Source organism: Zingiber officinale, chromosome 3B (genome assembly GCF_018446385.1).
Source record: "Zingiber officinale cultivar Zhangliang chromosome 3B, Zo_v1.1, whole genome shotgun sequence".
In the NCBI taxonomy this organism is placed as follows: domain Eukaryota; kingdom Viridiplantae; phylum Streptophyta; class Magnoliopsida; order Zingiberales; family Zingiberaceae; genus Zingiber; species Zingiber officinale.
This window is the reverse complement of record NC_055991.1, coordinates 116,249,486-116,277,210: the sequence shown is the minus strand read 5'-3', so window position 1 is coordinate 116,277,210 and position 27,725 is coordinate 116,249,486. Positions and strand designations below refer to the sequence as shown.

The 27,725-nt window shown below is 37.1% G+C and overlaps 4 protein-coding genes across 4 annotated transcripts; 3 read left to right on the top strand and 1 right to left on the bottom strand.

Annotated features, from left to right (window-relative positions):
• Positions 1–851: 851 nt before the first annotated feature.
• On the top strand, positions 852–4,338 carry LOC121967383 (anthranilate synthase beta subunit 2, chloroplastic-like). The gene is made up of 6 exons (XM_042517550.1): positions 852–1,061; positions 1,144–1,181; positions 1,253–1,363; positions 1,456–1,555; positions 2,312–2,447; positions 3,965–4,338. Exons 3-6 carry the CDS (start codon positions 1,330–1,332, stop codon positions 4,070–4,072), a joined length of 378 nt encoding a protein of 125 aa, XP_042373484.1. The 5' UTR covers positions 852–1,061; positions 1,144–1,181; positions 1,253–1,329; the 3' UTR covers positions 4,073–4,338.
• A 415-nt stretch (positions 4,339–4,753) lies between these two features.
• LOC121967382 (TPR repeat-containing thioredoxin TDX-like) lies at positions 4,754–9,609 on the top strand. The gene is made up of 10 exons (XM_042517549.1): positions 4,754–4,954; positions 5,058–5,091; positions 7,175–7,267; positions 7,371–7,458; positions 7,549–7,629; positions 7,704–7,768; positions 7,847–7,987; positions 8,063–8,179; positions 8,401–8,434; positions 9,139–9,609. The coding sequence occupies exons 1-10, from the start codon at positions 4,845–4,847 to the stop codon at positions 9,471–9,473; spliced, it is 1,098 nt and encodes a 365-aa protein (XP_042373483.1). The 5' UTR covers positions 4,754–4,844; the 3' UTR covers positions 9,474–9,609.
• Positions 9,610–10,589: 980 nt separating this feature from the next.
• On the top strand, positions 10,590–12,370 carry LOC121967380 (nudix hydrolase 18, mitochondrial-like). Its single transcript, XM_042517548.1, has 5 exons — positions 10,590–10,902; positions 11,489–11,600; positions 11,692–11,775; positions 11,941–12,057; positions 12,146–12,370. The coding sequence occupies exons 1-5, from the start codon at positions 10,676–10,678 to the stop codon at positions 12,224–12,226; spliced, it is 621 nt and encodes a 206-aa protein (XP_042373482.1). The 5' UTR covers positions 10,590–10,675; the 3' UTR covers positions 12,227–12,370.
• Positions 12,346–19,178, bottom strand: LOC121967379. The gene is made up of 10 exons (XM_042517547.1): positions 18,953–19,178; positions 18,607–18,765; positions 18,419–18,510; positions 18,244–18,315; positions 17,856–17,956; positions 17,729–17,784; positions 16,565–16,712; positions 14,344–14,427; positions 13,415–13,714; positions 12,346–13,307 (listed from the first exon to the last, which is right to left on the bottom strand). Exons 2-10 carry the CDS (start codon positions 18,751–18,753, stop codon positions 12,457–12,459), a joined length of 1,851 nt encoding a protein of 616 aa, XP_042373481.1. The 5' UTR covers positions 18,754–18,765; positions 18,953–19,178; the 3' UTR covers positions 12,346–12,456.
• Between the last annotated feature and the right edge of the window lie 8,547 nt (positions 19,179–27,725).

The window sequence follows — 27,725 nt, the reverse complement described above, 5'->3', positions numbered from 1 at the left end:
TGTTACCTTGGAAATATGATCCTGCAGTTTTGTTTACTATAAAATAAACTTTCTATATTCTGATTGTTTCTGAATGATTGACAGTTAACTTCTGCAATAATAATAAACCAGAAGTACCAACCATTTGAAGCTGACTACTATGTGTAATGTTGTCGGTTAGCAACATTTAATTATGTTGGGTATGTTTACAACAAGAAACTTTGAGTAGTAGTATATTGGTGGCAGCTTAGATGAACAAGGGTTTTTTGCTGGTTTAGAAAAAAGTTCCTTTCTTTCAACCCTGAGTGTATTTCCTTAAGGAAAACCACCCAAGGAAGGAAACACTTTGTGGACCTGTTCCCCAAATTCACTTTCTCTTCTTTTCCTTGGTCGGAAATGGAGAGAGAGAAGGAAGAGGCTAAAACTTGTTGCCCCCATTTTCCTTAATTTGGCTTCTTGCCAGATCAAGCAGAAAGCATCAATTTGGGTGGAAGTCTTTTGTATGTTTTTTTTATATAGTTTTAACAAATCAATTTTGGAGAATAAAGTTTCTCTCCTTTATTTCTGTACAATGAAATGATAGAATAGATTTCTCTTATAGTTTTTCTTTCCCTCCATACAAACTATGGATCAATTTGTTCCACTCCCTATAAATATTTTCCCTTATCTCATTTAGATTGTAGGAAGCACTATCTAAATTTAATTTATCTATGGTTAAAAACAAAACAAATTAAAATGAGAAGACAGGATCAACCTATTAATCTATATGTTGCTTTTTTACTTAAGCTGTGGCACATCATGATTATCCTCTAAGAAATACCATATAAATAATGCCATGATCCAATTTATTTGTAACCGATTTGGTATAATATTCTCATAAATACTCCTTGTTGGTTTCTAATTGTTTGATGACAAGAGATTTAAGTTGGCTTACTGTTACTTCACAGCTTGCATTATTATATTTGAGCCTAACTTTTTCACTTTTCTAATTGTACTTCTTCTCTACTTAAGTATCTGGGCGAGTTTGGTGTCCATTTTGAGACATATCGTAACGATGAGATAACTGTGGATGATATAAAAAGGTATTCACCCTTTTCTATCCCTCTAGAAATTTTGTTTTAAATTAAAAAAAAAACAGATTTGGAATATTATCTCTTTTTTCAGGATAAATCCAAGAGGAATACTCATATCTCCTGGCCCAGGTTAGTAGTTTTCTAGAAATATATGTTTCCATCAACTTGAATAGGAGGTATTCAACCATTGTTTTGTACAGGTACACCTCAAGATTCAGGGATTTCATTACAAACTGTATTTGAGCTGGGTCCTTCAATACCATTATTTGGAGTTTGTATGGGTTTGCAATGCATTGGAGAAGCATTTGGAGGTTTGAATAAATCTGGTGCATGAAAGCCACAAAAATAAATGTATGTAACGTAGGAACTAGTATTGTTTTACAATTTCGTTGTTAACTTTCAGGAAAGATAGTCCGGGCTCCTTCTGGCGTTATGCATGGGAAGAGCTCTCTTGTCTACTATGATGAATCACTAGATGATAATTTATTTCATGGTTTGCCCAAGTGAGTCTTTGATATTCTTATATGATTTAGGGATGTATATTGGATTTTTAATTTTTGGTTCGTTATGAAAATTAGATTTGTGATATATTAAGTGATACTTTTTGTGGGACATGATAAATTAATGCTTAAAAGATAATCTAAATACTCTATACATGCACGTTTCTTTCCTGTAGGGTACATCTAGGAAATGAAATGGGAATCATTGATGTCCATTGTTTTGCTATTCAGACAGATGCAAACTCCAGTACAGTTGTAATGCAAGTCAGAATAATTACTTGGAACTAACTTCCACATCCTTCTAAATGAACTAAGTGTTTAATCATTGTTGGCCAAAGTTTAATTTGTTTAGAAAATAAGGTAATGTATTTAAATTATAAGAATCATCAGACAGAAATGATCAGATCCTACAATTCCATATTAGCGAGAAAATATATAGATGAAACATTAGAAGATATAAGCTTTGCAGTCCAATAATTTTATTGTCATATACAATAATAATAGAGGTTATAAGTACTTTTTCATTCCATTTGCAAATATGTTATTTAGATTTGTTTATTTTAGCAATACGATAGGATGATTATCTTTAGAAAGGGGAAAGTTAAGGCCAAGTAATGCTTGCTTCATCAATCTCACATTTCCTGTTTCTTATTAAAGTTATTGTGTATGTTACAGGACTTATTTCTTTCCTTAGGATCATGTTGAATATGAAAGATGAATTTTCCATTTACTATATACTGCTTTTATACTTGTGTGCAGCCCCTTCACAGTCTGCAGATACCACAGCCTTGTTATTGAGAAAGAAAGTTTTCCTAGTGATTCACTTGAGATCACTGCCTGGACAGCAGATGGATTAATAATGGCTGCTCGTCACAAGGAGTACAGACATATTCTGGTAAAACTAAGATGATCTTTCTTCTAGTGATTCTTGAGAAATTATTTTTCCATCTTAATTTACCTGTAATTTCTATTTCTAGCACAAGGAAGGTATAAAAGTACAAATAAATTTCTTCTCTTTCAAGCAATTGAGGCTACTTGACATAAGGGCGGGATCCTCTGTCCCAAAAAATCCCTGCCCCTGTTTTAAGCTTCTGATTGTGCCAATGAGATTTTATCTTTAGTGTTTAGGGTTGGGTTATAGTATTAAGCACATAAAAACTTTCAAATCGAAAAAATGAAAAATGATACCTTGAAGATCTTACTCTGTACACATCAAAAACAAAAATCAATTTGAAAATTTTTGTGTGCTTAATACTATAACTCAACCCCTAAACTCTAAAAGCAAAATCTCGTTGGCACAATCAAAAGTTTAAAAAAAGTCTTTTAAAAAAAAAAAAAAAAAAAAGAAGGAATGGGACATGGGGACAGAGATTTTTTGGCACAGAGGATCTCATCTCCTTGACATATGCCCATTGCATTGTGACATACAGACCTAGTTCCTTATCATCATGAGCATCTTTAACCTAATCCTTAGTTCAGAATATCCAATACCATAGTCCTTACCGAGCTTATTGGTTTCCCATAAAACTTTTGACTGGGTCATGCATGGATGTATTTATGTTGGAATAGGCTACATAGAGCTGTATGCTAAAAACTCACTTAAATTAATTGATTGCCTTCCCTTTTAGTGCGTTAGCATTAGTTTCAAGTTATTTGGAAAATTAACAGTGAAGTACTTTCATACCCTTAAATTTGAAATCAGAAGCAAGCTATAAAAGTAAATAGAAATATGAGTTGTACCCTGAAGAATTGAGAATGAGTGGCTTGTATCCTTTCTTGGATCATCTTCTTCTGAACTCCTGAGAAAAAAATGGCATAGGAAGTGACTAACTCAGCTATGCAATCTGGAAATTTACTCCTCGCTTCATTTTATCAAATGAAGAAAAGGTGATTCACTGAATCAGAGGTAATCAATTTGTACAGGAAAACCAATTTATAGCAATACTTCAAATCTAATGATTTTCATGTTTAGCTGTTACTGTCCCAAAGTTAATCATTCTACCATCTGCTCTGAGAGCTTATCTTGGAATATCACTGGCCTTTCTAATTGAGGAAAAGGGAGCCAAAGTAGAGGGTCTATTTAACAGATGAAGAAAGGGCTGAGGGGAGGAGAGGAGCAATTTGAAGTTCCTCTTGCCACTTTCAGAGTTTGATTATTTGGATAGAAGATATGAAACAAAGGATTCTAAAATTATATATACATTTTTCATATTTCCAGTCCCTATAATCAAAGTAATGGGGCACCTTTAGTTTCGTCCAAGAGTGACCATAAGAGAGAGAGAAGTCTCTCTTAATATGTGTGTTACATAATACTTGCTTCTCTGCCTTGCTTTGTACCTGTTTTTTTAGAAAAAGAAAAGAGAAAAGAACCTTTTATTCTTTTTTATTTGATCTTACTCTTTTGAATTGTAGGGAGTTCAGTTCCACCCTGAAAGCATTATGACACCTGAAGGTAAAACTATGGTTGGCAATTTCATAAAGCTAATGGACAAATCGAAGCTGCCAAACTTAGTGTCTTAAGTTCCGGAAGGATTGTGAGGGGTGTCTAGGGTGAACGTAATATCTTTTACTAAATTAAGTTTCAAAAGGGTACATAGAGATAAATGTTTATATTTGTTGATTTTTTTCTTGAATCTCGAACTGTTCCTTTCATGATTTCAGAAGACAAATAAAACAGAGAACTCTGCTCGTTGTATGTAGCAGTCTCATCCAATAAATTTTGTAGCTGGGGGAAACAGAAAAAAGTTTAAAGTTTTATTATGAAACAAAATTCCTTCCAATGGACTTGAACATCTCTTAGCATTATTTAAACATATTTGTTTGGACTTTATGGTCCACTTCACTCCTGCAGCATTATTTTTTGATTGAATTTTTTACTCGTTTAAAAGTATATATATATATATATAATAAATTAATTTAAAAGTTTATTAATATTCATAGATAAAATTTTAAATACATTTTTTTAATACTTTATATAAATTTTATGCATTATATAAATATTTAATGAAATTTATAATTTATAATGATGATAAATTAGTTAAGCTCAATAAAAATAAATTTAATTAAAATTTGATTAAAAAAAAATAATAAATAAATAAGTTTGAACATTCTTAATTTTAAAATCGATATATATCTATATTAAAAAAAATTCTTTTGGGCCTGTTGAGCCCAAAGCCCACAATTTACATTCTCGGAAAGGCAGTCGAACTAGTGAAGTACTGAGCGAGCCTCCATTTTGGTTCTGCTTCTACACACTTCTGTCTGCGGCATTTGGCGCAGCGCCAGGGCGACGATGGACGGCGAAAAGGTGTCGGAGCTGAGAGCTTTCGTCGACGCCTGCAAGTCGGATCCTTCCCTTCTCCACCTCCCTTCGCTATCCTTCTTCCGTGACTACCTCCACAGGTGATGATCCAGCTTTGATGCAGTTGTTTGGTGCTTTACTCTCTCTCTCTCTCTCTCTCTGTCTATCTTTTTCCCTCTTATCGATGCGTCCTTTTGGCTCCAGCCTCGGCGGTCGGATTCCTCCCAACATAACTTCGGTCAGTGATTCGGATTTCTCTTCTTTCTTTGTTTGATCTCATCTGTTATTTGGAAAATTATGCATTCCATTGTGTCCCTTTTAATGTTGTAGTTCGATTAGTTATACCCACGATTTTGTTTGTTTTTTCTTGTTCTTAGACGTTGTTGAAGTTATTTCTGGATATTTTGCACTGAGGATTTGCTCGGAGCACTTGCAGATTTGCAGCTCGTAGTTAAATTGAGGGAGCAAAATTATGGATTAAACTTCTGGCAGACGTATACATATGTATCTCTTTAACTTGTAAAACATTGAGATTGGACTTGATTCTTATTGAAAGGAAAATAAGGAAAAGTATGTGCTTTGAGTTGTCTAATTGTAGGGAGTTTTGTCCAGATAATATAGAAAATTTATGAAACATGCACAAAAAATCATTTCTTCTGAAAATTAGCAAAATGGCAGTGGATTTAGTTTGGCATTTGAGGCCTAATAGGTTAAAAATGCATTCAATTTGGTTAACTGAAATTTGGGTAAATTTGAATTATTCCAAATGATTGAATCTATCTTGGAGGTTATTAGTTGTCATAACATCTAAAGATAGACTAATATAATATTATGATTATTATAATTGTGGTAAACAAGTTGAATGGGAATAAATTGTCAAAATTGTGGTAAGATTATGATTGAGGTCTGCCAACATAATTGAGGTGATGAGAATTACTTGATATCAAGATATCTTAATAAAAAAGGGCAGTCCGGTGCACGAAGCTCCCGCCATGCGGGATCCCGGGGAAGGATCCATCAAGATATCTTAATACATGGAAATAAACAGATTCTAAGAAATTAAATTGAGTATTGAACCAAACCAAGCAAACATGAATTGTGCCAAGTTAATGGGTTCTAATCTGACTTGATATTTATGAATATGTAAGTTAGATTTTATCTTTCTTTCTTGTTGCTTTTAGAAGGGAGGAGTGAAGATAATTCTGTAAGGATGCTGCAATAGCTGCTGCTCATTCACTAGAGTGAATATAAGGATTACCCCTTTTGGGTCTCCTTTCTCCCTATTCTGTATTATGGACTCCTTTTGGCAGTCGTAATAAATTTCATGCTCATAGATACTGATACATTAGATTGAAACATTCCTGTTCCACTTGAGTTTCTTTCTTAAAGACACACGCACTATTTAGAACTTTTTTGGTATCCTGTCTACACATTAGTGTTTAGAAATTTGAACTGAGCTAGCATGGGTTGACTTTAAGGTACATCAATTTTTGGCCCTTAGATACCAGATCTCAGAACTTTTGTTTATAGTATGTCACAAATGAAATTTTGGACATTAAATCAGGGGCTTCTGTGTCCAGATTTTGAATTTTTATGCCTCTCTAAAACTCCAGTATCTGGACAATCTGATCTGATATGGCTGTTTGAATTCCTATTCTCTCATATTTGTGAATTTTTGAATAATCTAACTTGATTACTAATCTCATATACTGTTTTTTACTTTCTGATGTTGTTATCTAGTGTAAAATCTGATTAGCTTAAATATTTTTCATGCCGTCGAAATAGCTTGGATCATTTCTTTGTTTAATGTCATATAATGTGTTCTTTGGCTGTCCAACTTCAGGATATATCATATGTGGATTCCAACAGTTGGTATTTTGTTTTTCTCTATCAATTTTCATTTTATTCCCACTTAAAATAGTTGCTGGAGCACTATTTTAACCTTTAGCCATTTCATTCTCTAAAAAATTTGAGCGAATTAATTCTTTTATCAACCATAGTTATATGAACCATGCTCTGAAGACAGATTAGCTTCCTTAAAAATGTATTTTTGAACCTTAACCTTTAAAAATCAAACTTTCAATTCTTTTTATACATCAACTGCAAGAGGCCATTTGTTTTCAATTTATTATGGTTGTTTAACATTTCTAAAGGTGGATAAGAGTGAAGTGTCTAACATAGTTGATTTAATTGGGTAGTAGGTTAGTGTCTTTTGTGATATATGTACATACATATGCACAATATATTCAAACTTTTTTTTTTTTGATAAAAGAATTGATTTAACGGTCCTTTATCTGATTATGTCTAATTGCTTATAAAAGCCGGAAGGTGCTGTTGGTGAGGATGAAATTGTTGAGTCCGATATTGAGCTAGATGGTGAATTGGTAGAACCAGATGATGGTCCTCCTCAAAAGGTTTGTTTAGATTAAGCTAGTGATAAGACAAAGTAACACATTATTCTTTCTCACTCTTTTTTGTCTGATTTTTGTTTGCTTTTCTTTGTTCTATTCTTGAAAGATGGGAGATCAATCAATAGAAGTTTCTGAAGAAAACCGTGATGCTGCTCAGGCATTGAAAGCAAATGCTACCTACGTAATATCGGAAGGCATGCAAAAAAACCTAGCACTTGCTTAACAATTTTTATTTGAGATGTCAAATGTAAATTGACCATCTGGCATTCAATGATGCTGGTCAGGTAACTTGGATGAAGCAATTGAATATCTTACAGAGGCTATCTTACTGAATCCAAGTTCAGCTATCTTGTATGCCACTAGAGGTAACAAGGGTTGAATACCAACTAATTCCATTTGTGTGAACTTATGGTTAATACTTTACTTTGTTTCTTACCAGCTAGTGTGTTTGCCAAGCTGAGAAAACCAAATGCTGCTATACGTGATGCAGATGCAGCTTTGCTGGTTCGTGTTCCACACAGTTGCAAATTACTTGATCAACCATAGATTACAGGAACTCATGCCTCCTTGTGACATGCTTAGATAAATCCCGACTCTGCCAAGGGATACAAATATAGAGGAATGGCAAAAGCCATGTTGGGCAAGTGGGGAGAAGCTGCAAGTGACTTGCATGTGGCATCAAAACTTGATTATGATGAGGAAATAAATTCCGTGCTCAAAAAGGTCTGACTCACAGAGTCATGCACTTACATGTATATGTTGGATTAAAATGATGATTGAGGGGTGCCTAAATCACAGGTGGAGCCCAATGTGCACAAAATCGAGGAACATCGTAGGAAATATGAGCGCATGAGGAAAGAGAGAGAAGAACGTAAGAAAGAACAGGAGAGGCAACGCCAGCAAGCTGAACCTAAGGTAGTAATTGTTCTTTTTGTTTTTGCAGCATTGCATTCAACAATTCCATTTCTTGGTGTCATCATTTCTATCTATCCTTATATGAGAGGGATAAAAGAGGCCCACATCAGAAAATAAAGCATCCATATGCATTCGCTTTGCAACATTGTGTAATGATCATATTTGGTCATGTTTTTAAGTTACATGTTCCCAGTTTGAATTACGTTCTTTATCTGAAACAGGCAGCTGAGAAGCAAGATGCTCTTCTAGAGGAAGGTATGCTACTTCCATATATATTTTCTTCTGTTTCTAGTTTTTAAATGCGACCAAGTGCTTGCAAAAAATGGCTATAACTTGTTAGAAGGTCCTGTGTCTATTTTCCTTAACAAATAACTAATATATATGATATTTATTCATTTTACTTTGAACCACTGGGGGACTAAATGAATCTACGATGATGATGAAGTCACATGAGTTTCTTGGTGCATAAACTAGGCAATCGATTGCTTGATTACTGTAAATCTCATGGGAGCATTTTGTGATGATGAAGGGGAGCCTTGGTGCAATAGTAAAATTATTGTTATGTGATCAAAAGGTCACGGATTCGAATCCTAAAACCAGCATATTGCAAAAAGTAAGGGAAGGTTGCATACAATAGATTTTTCCTAGGATTCCGCATGGCGGGAGTTTCGTGCGGTGCCTTTTTTAATTAAACTCGTGAATTTATCGGGGAATCACTTGTTAGCTTCCGCTTGTAATCTCACATACAGATCTTCAACTCTTTTACACCAACCTTTTCTAGAGGTTTTCATATATGCTTCCAATTTTGTTTCGATTATAAAGGTATTATTTCTGATGCAAAATCAATCAGTTTGTTCAACCTTTACATGGGCATATAACATTGAAATTGATTGAATGGTAGCACATGAAAAAGAAATCTTTTAATGAAACATTTTTTTTCTTTTCCCTTCAATCTGCAGGAACTGTCATCAGCATTCACTCCTCCAATGATCTACAAACAAAACTAAAGGCAGCTGCGCGCCTTCATCGCCTGGCAATCCTCTACTTCACTGCGACATGGTGCGGGCCTTGCCGCTTCATGGCGCCTGTTTTCAAAACTTTAGCCGAGAACCACCGTGACGTGGTGTTCTTGAAAGTCGACATCGATGAACTAGGTGACGCGGCTCATCGCTGGAATGTCAATAGCGTGCCGACTTTCTTCTTCGTGAAGGACGGGAAAGAGGTCGACAAAGTCATGGGGGCTGATAAAAATGGGCTCGAGAGTAAGATCTTGATCCATGCTGCAAAATCATGACCGATAGATGAGTGATAATATGCCAAGGTATCATTGACTATTGAACATGTTTTCTCAATCGTCCAATTGCAATACGTACTTTTCTAATGTTCTTCCGGTGAAGAATCAACAATGGAATGTGATTCTTTTATTTTCATCTTTAATATAACTAGTTACGTTATTTGGATTAATAAATAATTTTATAGTAGTTTTAGTTGATTTTATTGTTAGAAATAAAAATAAATTAAAAAAGAAAAGTCAAAGTCACTTCCTTTAAACTTGTACTATATCGATGCCGGCCTTCGTACGTACGTATGTGGAATGAGTTTCAATGTACGTACCTTATTGTATTGATGTCGGCCTTCGTATTATTACAGTCATCGGTCAATTAATCAACTTCTCAAGAAAACATTGACCCGAGTCGCATATTATAACTACGACAAAGTCAACCTGGTTTTCTTGGTCAATATTTACACACAATTAAGAATTATGGCCACGATTTTATGTATATTTTTTTCGATGTTTGTTTTGCAATTTGGTCCATCTTTATGAGATTTTGAAAGAAGCCCAAGTAAAGCCTTTTTTTTCCTTTATATGAAAAAAAATCTCCTATTAAATTTAATCTCGTCATCAAAATATCTTTTTTACACTTTGCCAATATTATTTACAACCATTAAGTTATTTAAATAATTATCATGTCTTATTAATGATGGATTGTGTTATTTGACTTATATTTTGTAATTTTACTTTATTAATTATATTTTAAATTAATCGGAAAATTTATATATAGATTGTTTCGAGTATATATATGCATTAAAAAATATAAAATAACATTTCATCTTTATTTTTAATGGTATTAAAACAATTTTAAATAAAACAATGGGTGCCATTTTAATATTTCTTTAACACGGAGTACTCTTTTGGAAATAATAAACATAAGGGCGTTTTTAAAAAAATTTCTCTTCCGTTACTCTATCGATCGTATCAGGTCGGGTTGGGACCGACGCGTTTTGTAACGTTCCACACACGTCACTGCTTATTTGGCGTTGGAAGAAGAAGCCGCGTCGACGAGATCGAATCATGGTCAACATCAACAATCACTCTTCCTCCCATTTATAATCCGATCCCCTGCTCCATTCCCATCCCAATGAATCTTATCGTTCCTCTTCTCCGCTCCCTCGTCGCCTCTCCTGCTCCGCATCGTCTTGCGATTGGATGGTATCATGGTAAGAAGCGGGTGTGCCGCAAAGGAGCTGCATCTGCCCTCTTTCGTCCTCCTCGACCCCCCGGCATCGTCTCCTCGCTGCTGTTCTTTGAGTGGGGGGATTGCTTCCGGCGGAGAGATTAGGTCTGGTTCGGCGATTCCGGCCAAAGAGATGGTGGTTTCTTTGGTATCTCGCCGTGGGAGGAGGCTGCAGCGGTACAAGGCTGGTCGCCGTCTCGTCGTCGGGTGCGTTTCGTTTCACTCGTTTCATCTTCGCTCCCGTCTCTTTCTGTGGCATCCGGAAGCTGCGATGTTTGTTAGATTTGAATTTTAACCCAAAAAAAAAAAATGAAAAAATAGATTTGAATTTGAACTAAACATGCGATTTGGCTTCTAGGATTCATTTATTCTCATCGAGTTTATGCATCTTCTCTTCTCGCCTGGAATTTAAGCTAAAAAAATGCAATGTAGTTTCTAGGGTTCTTGCATTTTTTTTTTCTTCGTATTGAGTTTATGCGATGAAAAATTGAAGTCTCTTGTACTCGATTCGGAAACAAAAATTGAAATGCTTTCTTGACTTTGATTGTCTCAAACTCTCAATGAAGACTCTTCTGATCTTAAAAAAAAAAAAGGTTCATGCATTCTCACAACTTCATGCATCTTCTCTTAATTTTAGATGGATTTTTCATGGATGAGATGAATAAGGAATTCGAGCTAATAAAAAAAATCTAGGGTTCAAAATTCAAACTTTCTCGCACTCCAAAACTTGAAATCTTTCCTTGAAGACTGTTCTGATCTAACGTTGTTGTTGTCTTACACACTGGTTGAGCAGATGCATTCCTTACAAATTCAAGATGGAGAATCCTTCTCCGGGAGCCATTCATCCAGCCATCGAGGTTCTCGTCGTAAGCTCTCAGAAAGGCACTGAATTAATGTTCCCAAAGGCATGCATATTTTTCTGATAAAATTTATATTTTAAATTACAACCTTTGTAAAAACCATGCAATCAATTAACTTGTTTATATATATAAACAGGGTGGTTGGGAGCTTGATGAAACTAAGGCAGCAGCTGCTTCCAGGGAAGCATTTGAGGAAGCTGGTGTGACAGGAAACTTCAAGGTAAGCACTATAAGCTTGATAGAGAGAGAAGATTCATATTATCAACCCAAATTAGATAGACAAATATAGCTTCATGACCACGACGACGATCATAAGATTGAAACCCAAATTGTTATGATATGTTGTCATGGTGATAATCCTGTGCGATCGATGCAATATTGGCAGGGTCATCTCGGCAGATGGCTGAGCGAGGACCAAGATAAGATCCACTACATGTTTGCCATGGAAGTCGCAGAGGTGCTACAGCAATGGCCGGAAATGAATAGCCGAGAGCGCAAATGGGTGAGTCATGTATACATCAAACAGATTCAGAACAGGGAATCAAACCTGCAAATTTTCTGATTTTTTTTTCGTTAATTACATGAACCAGGTGAGTATAGCAGAAGCAAGGCAAGTGTGCAAGCATTCATGGATGAGAGAAGCACTGGATAAATTTGAAGAGCTTCTGTAAACACTAAATGAGAGTTCTTTCTTGTAAATACTGACTAGGTGCAGCTAGGGAGGGACCAAAATTCAGAATTCGTTCATTTATTTATTTATTTTAAATCATTTTATTATCTCACTTGAATAAAAGGCAAGGAAATAGCATTTGACACATCTTTCAGTTTCAAAATTGCACATCATTTAGGATTTGGGAAGTCCATTCAATCCACAAATAATTGTAACTACGATCGACAAGTATCAAGCAAAAATTCTCATTTGAGATTGGATAATTGACAACTCTTCTTCACTCGCTTTCGTCCATACACCATTGATCAATAATCGTCCTTCCAAGGCACGCGTTGATTCCGGAAAATACGTGCATTGTACCTCTTGAGATGTCTTTAGTTTTTTGTTAGGGCTCTCAGCGACCGACATCTCTGAGGGATAAACCAATTGTCTATAGTCACTTGCATGGAAACTGAGGTTGTTGTCCTTCTCCAATCCAGCTTTGGTATCTATATCAACCTGGTCAAGAACAGGGAGAACTGGAGTTGAACTAAAAGAGCAAGGTAGCATGCCAATCGGGCATGAGATCCATGACTTGGCCACGGTCCATGTGGTGTCTGTATCTGAAACATCAACCCCTGGAGCAACCTCCCTTTGGCTGCGAGCCTTGATCTTCGACTTTAAGATAGCCAATTTCTCTGTAGCATGACAAATTGCATCCTCTTCTTTTAATAACATGCTCTCGGTATTAGAATAGGAAGGGACCTGGACTGCGGGTGGAGCTTTATAGTTGAGCAAAGGGAGTTTCTTTAATCTCTCTTTTACGGAACTATCCTCTGTCATCTCAACAAGTAGCAGCACAGAATCACAAAGATGCTGGTTTCCGATAAGAGATAAAGTGAGACATTTGCGGATAAGCTTATGCAGTGAAACTTGAACTTTATTTTTGTGAATAGAAAAGGCTTCAGCTTCATTGTCAAATTGAATGAAACCAGCACCCTTCAATGACTTGAGATTCATAATTAACCATCGAACAAGGGAACATAAATTAGTCAAGTAATCAACCTCAGATGGAATCTGAGATAAATGAATATCGCATTCACCTGGAGACGAAAAGACTAGGGATCTTCAGCTTCAATAGACAAGCATAATATCAAGTAGGAGAAAATCCACACAAATTGACAATTTAGTAGCATGTCTAGGTATTTACCAGAGAGGCTTTTGGCGAATCTGATTTCAATAGTTTCAAGAATTTTTCTCAGCAAGCTCAATAATAATCTGGGTTTCTTGCTAGACAATCTGGTAATGATAGTTTTTAAATCATGCAACGAATTGGCGGACCCTTGATTGCCAGCATCTGATTCAATGGAATTTTCCACATCAATGTTGTCAGAGGATCCTGGTGTTTGTAGATGAAAAAGCTCCAACAGAACAGAAACTACTTCTGATGGATAAGATGAATAGAGACGAGCAATAATTTTTGTTATCCTGGGTAGCGGTTTTTGAGACCCTGTAAAAAGTTACGCTGCCATGAGAAGAAATAATTTGAAACACAACTCAAGGTAACGAATAAAGAGTGCAAAACAAGCAAGCAAAATGGCCACCAGGTTTGTTCCTTGAATGAGTCAATACGATGCACAAAAAAGCAGTAAAATGTTTCATACTTTCATTCCACTGCCAAAGAAACCCATTTAAGGATAAAAGAAACCCTAATTTAAGTATTAAGCCAATAGCTCTTAGTATGATCAACAACAATTTAGTCCAGGCACGTAGGTAGCTCTAGTTTTTGATGTTCCATAACTTTTTCTGGATATAGCTCTAGGTATACGGGTTCCATTACTTTCTCCTGTTTGCAGTTTCCTGACTATATCTGAAAATGTCTCCAATGTTTTTCATTTTAATCTGACTTCCATACCATCTACTTACATATCTCACCTTTCCTAGTCATAATTGGTCGACTGAATCTACATAGTATTCACAACACATGGCAGTTCCCTTGAAAATATCATCATAATATGACTAGTCCATATGGTTTATTACAACAGTTTTTTGTCATGGCTGTATTAAACATTTAAGCACTCAAATTCTAGCATACTATCAAAATCAAATTAGACAAGAAATATGAAACTCGAAAATTACTATTGGATTTAGAAGACTGAAGCATTGTGGTCATGCGTGAAGAGAGTTTATTCCCTGCTCTTAGCATATCAGGTCCACTCAGGCCTGTCAGAAGTGGGCAGAAAAGCAAAGGTAATAAATAAACATATATGGGTAAAAATAAAACCATAAGAGTACTGCAATCAACGATGGAAACAAAGAACATACTAGTAGTAAGTAGTACATGTGACACCTAGTTTGTTCCATTTGGTGAGTTGTACACTAATAGCAAATAAAGAGTCTTCATATGCTTAGATAAGCAAGAAATCATTGATTTAGACTTAAGCATTTTGAGCCAATGTTGGATCTGATAAGTAAATGTGTTAGTTCTTTTATTTAAGTGGGTCATGATAATTGTGGTCAAATCTTAAGTTTCATGAGATATTGTACAAGTTGACAAAAGGTGACTGTACTCGTCCCCCGCGCTCCCGCCAACCTGTCCCAGGACCAACACAAAGGAGATAAATCATGGATGACTACTAGCCCTTGGAATAATGACTAGCGCATGAGGAGGCATTTACCTAGTCATGAGATATTGTACAAAAAAAAATGATTAACCAGGCTGGGTAACGTCGAGCCTAGGGTGACTGGCCCGGCCCCACGGAAGTTTCCCACCGGCCAGGGTAAATCGGGAAGTGCACGTGGTGACCAGCCCAGAAGCCCAGCATCCTTTGATTACGCCTCCCATTTGAAGGAAAAATTCGTACAAATACGCCGTAACTGGAGTTCGAACCGCGGGTGCTTGAGAGATAATCTGGAGGTCCTAGTCCTACCACGGCACCATGACCCCGGTGCATGAGATATTGTACAAGACTTTATATGTGATGGTGTAGCTGCCATTGGACATCACATGTTGCCAATTAAGGATGATTTTGAGCTAAGCTGAACTGGATTTTAAAGACAACGTGAAGTCTTAGATGAGGGAAATGTGACATCCAGTGAGTCATGAGCTAAAAAAGAAATTTTATAACCTTAGATGAGTAGATTACTATTAATTTGGGCTAGCATTTCAGGCTAGTATTAAGCATAATATGTAAATGGATAAGCTCAACTATTTTCTCAAGCTCTAAAATCTTATTGTAGCTCTAAAATCTTAATCTCAAGCTGTGTGGATCAATCCACGATTCAAACTTCCAATAATGTCATGATTATTCAACAAAGCTGAAATCCCAAAACTCTTTTGTCTCATGTAATCATGACTAAATAGTTTAGGTTCATGCTTTTCACAAGATTCAAATGTCAATAATTTCAAGAAATCAAATATAACTCTAATTTTAGCAGCAAAAAATTCACAGATATACTAGTCATCCTAAAGATCATGGTTATTTACACCGCAACAATTCAAGCTTCCAATAATGTTGACTATTCAACAAAACCTAAATCCAGGTCTATCTTCCTTGTCTCAAGTTAATCAAGGCTAGATTTAGATTCATAATTTTCACTAGATTCAAATGTTGATTGTTTCGAGATGTTTAACTCAAATATAATTATTATTTTTAGTTGTCAAATTCATATGGACATACTAAGTCATCATCAAATCATGGTCATTTACAGAGTAATTGTGCCACAATTTTGTTTATTGCAGCACTTTCAAAGAAAAGAATATGATACTGAACCTTATTCTTTAAGTCCTGAGCGAACTATAGGCTTGCTAAACTAATTGCCATTCCTTGCGCAAGATCAACTACCTCCGATGTATCTGATACAAATAAAATTGTATGCTAAACTTAATAAAAAAACAAGAGAGAAAACATTGAAGTTACGGATCTAGATCTATTTGAATGAAGCTTGCAATCATCAAATGGCCTTGTTCTATATTTTGCTAGTGAATTACGCCTTTGGAACAGGGGTTGAAGGAGCCTAGGGGCCATACAATTGTAGCAAATTTGGAAGTGAATCAGGTCTTATGATTTGATAGACACACTTTGGTCAAATTAACTGACTGTCTAAGTATAACATAGACTACTTAGTGGACCGTATCATTTGTTGGTATGAATTTATATGAATACCACACAAGTCAACCCAAAAATTTGAGTGATTCATGGAATGTCGCCTACATAAAAGAGTAATATAAGCCTGATAGAGAGATGAATTGGATGAAAGAAGCATCTGAATCCCACATAATATACCAAGCAAGCTTTGCCCTTGTCAATTCTTAAAATATAACTAATGATACAAAAACAAAAATGAAATGTTCACTCACGTCTCTGTTTGACACCTGAACTGGTTGCGACATTCTTTGTTTTCAAGTAGCAAGTCATCTCAAGTAACTTAGACCTAATTACTTTACGAACATCAGGAATCCTGTTCTTTTGGGCCTCCCAGTAATTAAATTTCAGCCAATCTAGTGCCTGAAGTACAAAAAAGAAAGTACATTAGAAAATTAATAAAAAAGCAAACAGAGGGGAACAGAAAGTAGTACATTGGGTTCACAAAAATAACTATTCCATTCCTGATGAATTTCTATGAAATAGTTCTTGCTTTTTGTAGCAGAAATACCTTGGAATCCCAATCCTGTAGAACTGTTATTCCCTCCTAATTCTTCTTAATGATTCCTCAATCTCTAATTATTCTGGTACGTTAGAATAGGTATCTTCTGAAGTAAATTTTTTAACTGTCAATATTATGATCTTGTGGAGATTTATTCCATATCTGGTAGTTTACACAGTTCTCGCAAATCAAAATATAGAAATGAGGACTAAACATGCATAGACAAATCAAGAAATACAAATTTTTTTTATTTCATTCTCTGAGAATAACAACATTATTCTTTATCATTTCATGAATAATACATAATATAACTGACCAAGTTGAAATCTATATCATTTGTAGCTAGTAATAATCTATGTAAGCATTAGTCATACAAATCTCGTCAATTTGCAGCATGTGGTATATGAAGGCACACAAAAAAATGATTAAAATAAAATGTTATTTTATAATTTGGAAAATGGAAGTAACATGAGTTAAATATTTTCAATAATGCAAGCCTACTTTTAGTTCCAGTTTCTAATGTCTTATAACAAAGGTTCACTCAGATGACCAGGAAATATTAAAAAAGGAATAGACTGTTGTTCAACCAGGCAATGAAATTAGACAGCATAAAGAATAATATTAGACAGATAGGTATAGAACAGAAAAATCAAGTAAATGGGTGCACAAAAGGAACAGCACTGGCAGAGGCTTGATTGAAATACAGTGAACAATTAAAGATATGATACTAGTTAATTGTAGATATTACAGGACTGAGAACAATAGCATAAGCATATAAAAGGTACACACAGTTATAATGATAATTCTATAAGGAAGCATAATTGAAGTGTAAAATAACCTTTACATGTTATTTTTCATTACTAAGAATGTGGTATACCTTCACACTAGCATGACGAACTCGCTGAAGAGATGGAAGATCACGATGAGAGCTCTCTATAACATGAGAAAGTAAGTGGAAAATAGAGTTGGAGTGGACAAAGGGAAAAAAGAAATTTTTTTCTTACCATGACGAATGTCAACCAACACTCTTGGTATACCAATTGCATCCGCTAACTCAGCAATGGAAAACTTTGTTTTCTTATGTCCAACAAAGCAATTAACAAACCTGAAACAGAAGGAACCAACAACCAAAGATTGAATCAGTATTCTTCTCTAACATATGAAATATTTATCAAGAACTTTTCTAAAAAAAGAGCCATGGCAAAGGCAGGTTAAAAAGTTGAGACACAATGAGATATGCCAATCTTCTCAACAAAGATGTTGCCATATGTGTGTGTGCCGCACACACGCTATGAAGTGGAATGATTGATGGGGCATGGAAACCCTCTTTGAAACCTTATTAAACTTGTTGTATCAAAGCAAGTGTATTGATATGTTAGAAAAAAATCTCACCTGATGATTGCCATGCTGTAGAGCATAGAAAGCATCTCATCTGATTCTAGCATGCCATCTGTAAGGTCACTCCTACAGTCACAAAATAGGAAGAATTAGGATTTCATAACTACAACATGAAGTGTCCTTGAAAGTGTAAAAAATAAAAACTTAACATATAACCCAATTCCTGAACCTGAAGAAAAAATCCTTCTGTTGAATCTTGACGATAGAAGCTGTGACATGAATAGGGATGGGAAGGCAGCCTCTGCTCCGCCAAGTGGATATCTAAATAAATCGACAAAGGAATCAGACGATAAAAATATTTAGAACAGAAAGGCAAAGGGACTTCTGTGTAAGTATCAAGTATTGGCAAGGTAGTACTCTTTGCAAAGCCATGGTGACAGCATTGGGTGATGAAGAGAAGATGCATTCTCTGACAAAGTTCCACTGATCCCAACTGGACCATGGCACGAGCTTGTAATCTAAGGATAGCTCTTCCTCCGGCCCCATTAGTTCCATCGCAGACATTAAAAGCCTTAGCTGAAACAACTCGTAACAAGAACAGAACCAAGAAACAAAATTACAAAAAAGTAAAGCAAATAGAAACAACTCTAAATTTGTGGAATTGAGAGGAACGAACACACTGCTGATCCGCAAAAAAAAAGCACACACGCAAATAAGAGAAGCAGCCTACACCACGGTTAGATCCCACCGCGGAGGAAATCACCTTCCGTCGATAGCAGCCTACACCTTCACTTGCAGGCTCGAGAGGGTAGATCCCTGATGCTGCTTGCTCGCCGTCTCGCCGAAGTTAGGCCGCTCGTCGGTGCTGTGAGTTAGCAGTGATGGCTCGTGGAGCGTTAGAGTTGTATCAGGTGCGGCGATGGCGTGCGAACGGCGAACGGCGAACGGCGAGGAGGAAGTGCGGCGCGCGAGAAAGGTATCAAAAACCCTATATTAATATTAGCCTTCGTTTGGTAAAATTAAAAAAGTCCAAAAAAAACAAAAATACACTCCTATTTATCAGAATGATCAAAAGACACCTTTTCCTTTTCTTAAGGGGTCTGCATGCAAACTCAACTTAATTTCTCATCAATTCTATATCATTTAATTAGCATCGAGATTGAATAAAAATAAACTCATACTCAATTTAATAAAAAAATATATTATACTTTAATTTAAATATGCTACACAGAAATTATTTTCTGATATAGGAGTTGAGTAATAAAGAAACGTTAAAAGAATACCTCTTATTTTCATCCTGTTAAAACAGTTCTACGTAAAAAAATTAAATTATATTTTATTTAAATTTATCGAAAAATAGTATATATAATATACTTTTATATTATTTTTTAACAATTTAAACAATATTATTTAATATTAATCGAAATCATTTTTATCTATTATAGTAACAACTATAATAATTTTAGGGCAATTTTATAATGATTTTGATCCTTTTAAATAATTTTAATCAGTTCATAAATAATTTTTTCTATAAAACTGCATTTTATAATTTTTTAATCAAATTAAATTGATTTATTAAAACACCCTTTCAACTATTTTAATAACTTAGAAGACCTATTCTCCCCAACATTAAAAAGATTATTTTATTTTAAATTTTCTCAGAAAAATTATGTCGAGATGTCTTTTTATTATAAATAAATAAAAAAACAGCGGTTGCTAATCTATTCAACGGAGATTTATTATCTGATTGTTAGATGTCATAGATTTAATAAATTAAAAACTTAATAAAAATAATAAATTACCAGCAACTGTTTAAAAAACACTAAATGTAGAAATAATAAAATTTAATCAACAAAGCTCATTTTCGAACAATTACATTAAAATTTGAAATGTTGAGCCAAGCAACTCAAGAAAAATAATTCAATAAATTTAAACTGACAAAGCTTGAATTTAGTTATTTTCTAGCATAATAATTGCCTTCAAAGTGTGAAGGCATGAACAAGCCAGGAATCAATGGTCAGCTTCTACAGACAAAGAGACTATAAAGAGCAATCCGTAACTCTGAGAATTCAAAAACCAGAATGAGGAAATATCATTTCTTCTCTTCTTTCTCTGCCCGGCAGCTAGCCTTCTACAGCCTCGCGCTTGTGAGCGCGCCTGGGGAAGATAACAAGTTTGGCTTTGTGTGTCTTTATCTTTGCGCATTAGCTTGGAGGCCTTCCAGGGATCGGTTTTTTGTCAGTGTTGTCTATAGACCAATAACAACACTGACAAAAACTTCTCACAACATTCTCCTCACTGAGAGATCCAAGATATCGCAAGAAGAACAAATTACTATTGAAAATTTCTGACTTTAAGTCATGAGAAAACTGATACACATGCAATCATATTTCTTCAAAATGATTGCTGAATTCAGTAGCATGCAAACAAGTTTATCATACTGTTCTGTATTCACTGTCTTCTGTGTGTAGTGTGTGTGTTTTTTTTTGCAATGAAAGTACACATTTCATATATTTTAATGGGTAAACCGTTCGAATGTTGTTAACAGGTGCTTGTTATGGCAATCGAGATAACCTTCTATGCCATATCGTACTAAATTATTCAAGGGAACAATTTAGTGATTTGTACAGATAAAAGAATAAGTGGCAAAAGGTGGGATCGTCACCCTAGCGGCCCCCTGATCTCGGTTCCACAAGATTTTAGAGGGAGTAAATCACGGTTAATGCTGGACATGATAGGTGACTAGGGGTCGAAGAAATTTTTGGCACAGTAGACTAGGGACAGATAAAAGAATAAGGCATCATATGGATGTTGTGTATCATATGAAGTCAGATTAATCTTTGAAAACATTTTGCATATATTTAGGATGTATTTGATTTAAGTTATCATGTATAATTTTAATTATATGATTAATAAAATTAAGGGGAATAAAATATAATCCTAATATTATTTAGTTCAACCTAAATATTAACCTTAGTTCAATTTGATATTGGACTAATTTTTTTAAATAAATTAACGATATTAATAATAATATTATTATTAATTAATAAGTTGATAATATATATAATAAATAAATATAATTGATTTATAATTTTTAAAATTAAAAATAAATTTATATATATATATATATAATTAAAATAAATTTAGATATTTGATTAAAATTTTTAATTCTTCTTCCTATCATTGCTATGTTTTGACGATGGCCGACCTCTGCTGTCGTTGCTCTGCAATCGCGCCGCCTGCTCACCTCGAGGATAAATTTGAAAAAAAATTGTTGTTAACTCTATAATCGTGAAAAACCTAAGGCAACCAAGGTTTTCTATTCCAGATTATATAACTTTATTGCTGATGTAATAGGGATGTTGCATTATCAGAAATCATATTACTTAAACTAAATAAATTTATCATTGATAATATACCAATTTTATCAGTGATAACCTCCAAGGGCGTAGTCAGGGCTCGGCTTTGCTGGACTCCCAGTAATTTTAGGCCTCAACTTAACAATGTCGGGTTGGACTTTATAGAGCTTAGCATTTTTAGCCCAAGATAATTATTCAACCTAACAACATCATTGATAACCTCCAACTAAATATGCCCTTAGTATAATAAGAAATTCACAGCAAATATTTGCATTGTAAAGCTTAGAATACTCATGTACCTAGATATGTATTTTGGATGGTATATGAGAAGAATGCAGGTTTCTATTTAAGCTTAATTCTAAAAGAAAATGTCAAATGGGCAGCGAGAGCAAATGCTTGTTTTCGTAAAATACAAAGATTGCCCAATAAGCTAGGCCTAATAAAAGATTAGTTGACACTATTTGCATAGTTAAATTGATTCAATTGATAACCGGACAAATTTCAAAACGATTAAAGAACTCAATATTCTCCTCGAGATGGTACAATAGTTAAAATATAGGGTATTATCATATAAAATCTTGGGATCGAAACTTGACACGTCCGAGAATGACCACTCCCATGTTTTGACCATTTGCGCTAATAGCTAGTAGTCACCCGTGATTTATCTTCTCCGTATTAGCCTAGGGACGGATTGACAGGCGACACTGGAGGTGAGCGAATCATCTTTTGTCATATGATTTGATGTTATCAGGAGGATAGTGATCATATGATATATTACAAGAGGATCTAAAGGTAATGTGATAGTCAAAGTAAAGGTGAGGTGTCGGTTAAAGTCAAAATGAGATAGCAGCTAAAGTGTCACCCTCAATGGGGTTTTGGTGCCTCACTCCTCAACGCTAAGATCTTCTGTCACGCCCCGGAGGAGTCCCTGTCCGAAGAAATTTCGGCAGCATTTCCCTGTACGGCGGACAATCTGAAACTTTTCTACATCCTCATATACCTCAGTCACATGCGGCTGGAATAAAAACAATAATAAAATACAACCACACAAACATCCACGCAGTTTATATATAAGCAAACAAAACAGAAATACCAAGACTCGAAACCAACCCTACTCCACTACACCCAAAAAACACAAATCCGACAAACTCACCTCTTCTGCCGTCCAGGCAGGCATGTAGTAAAACATATCGAATAAAAATCCATCGACATCACAAAATTCATACAATGTCTATACCATCAACCAGAACAAGTTTAGCATAATCTAAGTAAGAAAACCAAAAGACCAACAATATCTTTGAGATCTGCAGGGACTATCAACTGGAACTCTCTCCTGACAGCATCAACCTGAAAAAATAACAACAATGGAGGCGAGGTGAGTCCAACACTCAGCAGGTACAACTGATATGCAAAGTAGGGAAATAACATTTAGCACTAATCATGCATACAGTCTCTTGATATAAAAGGATGAAATGCAACTGAAGTAAACAGGAGAAAAACTGTACTAACCATGACCTAGGAATAAGGACAAATAGTCCAAGTGGCATAGAAATCCTGTATGCATGTCAAACATAGGTATCCAAGCAATATGCAGCATATAAATGCAGCAAACACAAACACACGCAATAAATGCATCATGCATATGATGCCAATGATGCGTCCTGGTCACCCCTGACATCAGTCAACCATCTCACACACAATAGTGAGACAGAGTGGGTAGGGCTGTGACAACCGTGCACTCTGTCGTCACTGCTCCTGATGAGTGACCGAGTGGACGGGATGATGTCGGAGTACACCTATCCTCCTACCCCAAATCATAAATGGGGGAGCGCAATGCTCTCAACTCCCGGTTCACGATGACGGGGAGGAATCCTTGCCGGCTCGCACGTTGCATCACGCTACCCATGAGCGGACTAACGGAGCCAAACAAAGTCTCTGCTGCAACACACACTGCTTGAATCGACCACTAACCCATGAGTGGTGGTGTGTGCAGATCCATGTAACTGGCGATGTGCTCAACAATAATGGAGCGGACTATCGCACAGCATGCAATCATGCAAATGGTGCATGACACTAACCACAAAATATCCTGAGCTAATCCATATATATATAAAAGTGCATCATAGGTCAACGAATCAAATCAAAGGTACACTGAAGGTATAAAACCTAGGTCCTGAACATGGTGAAGCATGGTGTATCACTACCCCTATAAGCATGTATCAACATGTAAGGATTACATGAGATGCAAAACAAGCAATCAATCAATCATGTAACAGGTATCGGGTAGTGATTAACCGAAACAAATAAGAGAACATAATTATTGCTACTTGTTAAATTCACTACTATGCATATCAAAGACATAAAGTCAAAAGTACCCGCCTCCAATATGAATGTCCAAATCCGACATCGAGATACTCGTCTCGCGTCAAAGTCCTGTATCAATATGACATACAGGTTTAGCTAATGATATACAAATTAATTAGCTAAATCGAATCCCTGAAATCTAACTTAAATACAAACCCAATTTATAAACCCCAATTGGATCATCAATTAACTTATCCAAATGGAATACAACAAACTCATTTATCAATCTAATATCAACTAATCAACTGGTACTATCCATTACTATTAATGAAATTCAATGTAGAATGGAATCACTTCTAAACTCACCTAAATCTGGATGTATCACTTTTTAATCCAAGGTCGAAGAATTTCCAATTGACACAGCTGAAAACCTTGCTGCCGGAAACCAGAAACAATTAGCACATGATCCAACTCCAACATCCAAAATCTAAACACCTCTTTATTTGCCTTACCCAACTCGATAGCCCTTGTTTTTCTCTCTGCCGACAGCTGGTGGCGAAGCAGGAAGAATTACCTGTCGGGTAGGCTGACCACAACCCAACCCAGAGGAGCTAGGGTTCGGATCCGGCAACAAGAGGGAACCTAGGGCAAAGGAAGGAGTCGGCTACCTTCGCTAGGGCAGAGATGAAATGGTGGTGATGATCCTTCCTTCCGGCGAGTTCTTGTAGCGATCTGGTCGGCGACGTCAGTGCTAGGGCTCAGGTGAAGTGGAGCCTACTGTGGCTCTGCGCCGGCGATGAAGAGTCTCGGCACCGGCGTGGTCAAGGCCAAGAGGAGGCGATGTGTCGAGACACCGTGAACAGAGGGAAGAAACCAGATGGCGTTCGGCAATGGGGCGCAGAGGAAGAGGAGCGTCGGCTGTGGCAGTCTCCACAGCGAAGTCGATGGCAGAGGAGGCAGTCGGCGGTGTGCGGCTCGGGTGGCCGGCGTCTAGGGCACAGAAACAAGAGAAGAGAAAGCGGAGAGAGGCGTTCCACGCCGTGAGAGGGAGAGGGAAAAAGCTCGGAAGAGGAGGGAACCGCTCGTGCGGTTAGGGCACGAGAGGAGGCGCGCGGGAGAGAAGAGAACGATCGGCGAAATAAAAAAAATGAAGAACAAGGGAAAATAAATAAAGAAAAGGAATTAAGAAATTCAACTTTTCCTCATATAAATGGGGTAGCCCAAACAGGTTTTTCCGGACCCCATTTTTGTCCCCGTTAACTCGTCTATACGAGCTCCGAAAAATTCCCGAAAAATTTCCAAAAATTCTGAAAAATTTCCTTATTAATATTCACCTATTTTCGGTATTTTACATTCTCCCCCACTAATAAAAATTTGGTCCCCAAATTTCGTTATCTACCATTAGCAAGTACTAATAACAGACAGAAAGTATAAATGCTGAACGGTAAACTGAATCACATACCTCACGTAAAAAGATGGGGATATCAAGCTCGGATAGTATCCTCGAGCTCCCAAGTAGCCTCCTCGTCTGAATGATGCTGCCATCCGACTTTAACCAGCCGGATAGTCTTGTTCCGCAACTGACGCTCTTTCCGGTCGAGAATCCATACCGGAACCTCCTCATAAGTAATGTCAGGCTGAACTGGAACTGGGATATCTGCCAGCACATGTGTCGGGTCAGGTACGTATCTCCTCAGCATAGATACGTGGAATACATCGTGGACGCCTGACAGGGACGGTGGTAGTGCCAGTCGGTAAGCTACCGCTCCGATCCTCTCCAAGATCTCGAAAGGACCAATGTACCGCGAAGCTAGCTTACCTCTGAGGCCAAATCTCTTCACCCCTTTCGTGGGTGAAACTCGTAGAAATACATGGTCGCCAACAGAGAACTCTAGTGGTCTGCGTCTCCGATCAGCATAACTCTTCTGACAGTCCTGCGCCTCTGACATCCTCCATATGATAGTACGGACCAACTCTGCATCCTGCTGAGCTCTCTGAGGTGCCAACATCTGGGCCTCTCCAACCTCATCCCAGAGGACGGGTGACCGACAAGGCCTACCATACAACGCCTCAAACGGTGCCATCTGGATAGCCGAATGAAAGCTATTGTTGTAGGCAAACTCTACCAACGGCAAATGGTCCTCCCAACTGCCTCCGAAATCCATAACACATGACCTCAGCATATCCTCTAAAGTCTGAATGGTCCGCTCTGACTGTCCATCTGTCTGTGGATGGAAAGTTGTATTGAAACGGAGCTGTGTGCCCAAGGCCTGCTGCAGACTCTGCCAGAAATGAGACGTGAACCATGGATCTCTATCCTAAATGATACTCAACGGAACACCATGTAGTCTGATGATCTCTCGGCAATATAGATCTGTCAATCGATCCAGGGAATCAGTCCTCCGGATCGCTAAGAAGTGCGCGGATTTGGTTAATCGATCAACGATTACCCAAATCGCGTCATGACCTCGTCGTGTCCTCGGCAAACCCACCACAAAGTCCATGATAATGTGATCCCACTTCCACTCAGGAATAGGAATCCGCTGAAGTAATCCTGCAGGTCTCTGGTGCTCAGCCTTCACCTGCTGATAGACAAGACATCTAGCTACGAAATCCACGATGTCTTTCTTCATGTCATTCCACCAGTAAGAACGCCTCAAGTCTCGATACATACGGGTCCCTCCTGGGTGGATCGTAAATCGAGAGCGGTGAGCCTCCTGAAGTAGCTCCTGTAAGACCGGATGAGACTGAGGTACGCATAATCTGCCTCGGAAATATATAACACCCTCATCGTCTCGTGTGAACTCGGTCTGCTGCCCGGAAGCTATCTGACTGCCAATGAACTGAAAATGCTGATCACCGACCTGAGCCTCTCGGATCTTCGTCCTGATCAACGACTGAGCAACCATAGTAACAAGAATACCCTGCTCTGTCTGTCCCTGCTCCTCAAGGTCTAACTCAGAGAAACCCTGAATCAAGTCCATGACTGAAGTCCGGTGGCAAGCCAAAGTCCCTCTGGACTTCCTGCTGAGTGCATCGGCAACCACATTAGCTTTCCCCGGGTGGTAGCTAATGGTACAATCGTAATCCTTCAGGAACTCCATCCATCTCCTCTGTCGGAGATTAAGCTCCTTCTGAGTGAAAATATATTTGAGACTTTTATGATCAGTAAGAATCTCAAATGTAATACCGTATAAATGATGCCGCCAAAGCTTCAGAGCAAAGATGATGGCAGCTAACTCCAGATCATGAACTGGGTAGTTCTTCTCATGCTCCTTCAACTATCGAGAAGCATAGGAGACTACCCTGCCGTGCTGCATCAGAACAGGGCCCAAACCCTGAAGAGATGCGTCGGTGTAGAGTACAAATCCATCCTCTCCAGAAGGTAAAACCAAAACTGGAGCCGACACTAATCTCTGCTTCAGCTCCTGAAAGCTGGTCTCGCAATCCTCGGACCATGTAAACTTCACGCCTTTCCTGGTAAGACGTGTCAACGGCATAGCAATACGCAAGAAGCCCTCGATGAACCGTCTGTAATATCCTGCTAGTCCCAGAAAACTGCGGATCTCCTGTACTGATTTCGGCTGCTCCCAACTGGTGACAGCCTCGATCTTCTAAGGATCTACTGAAATACCTCTGCTCAAGACCACATGTCCCAGAAAACCGACTAAGGATAACCAGAATGCACACTTGCTGAACTTCGCGTACAGCTGATGTCGTCTATGAGTCTCCAAGACTATACGAAGATGCTGTATATGCTCCTCCTCGGAATGCGAGTAGACCAATATGTCATCAATGAAAATGATAACAAACTGATCCAGATACTCCAGAAAGACGCGGTTCATCAAGTCCATAAACACCGCTGGAGCATTG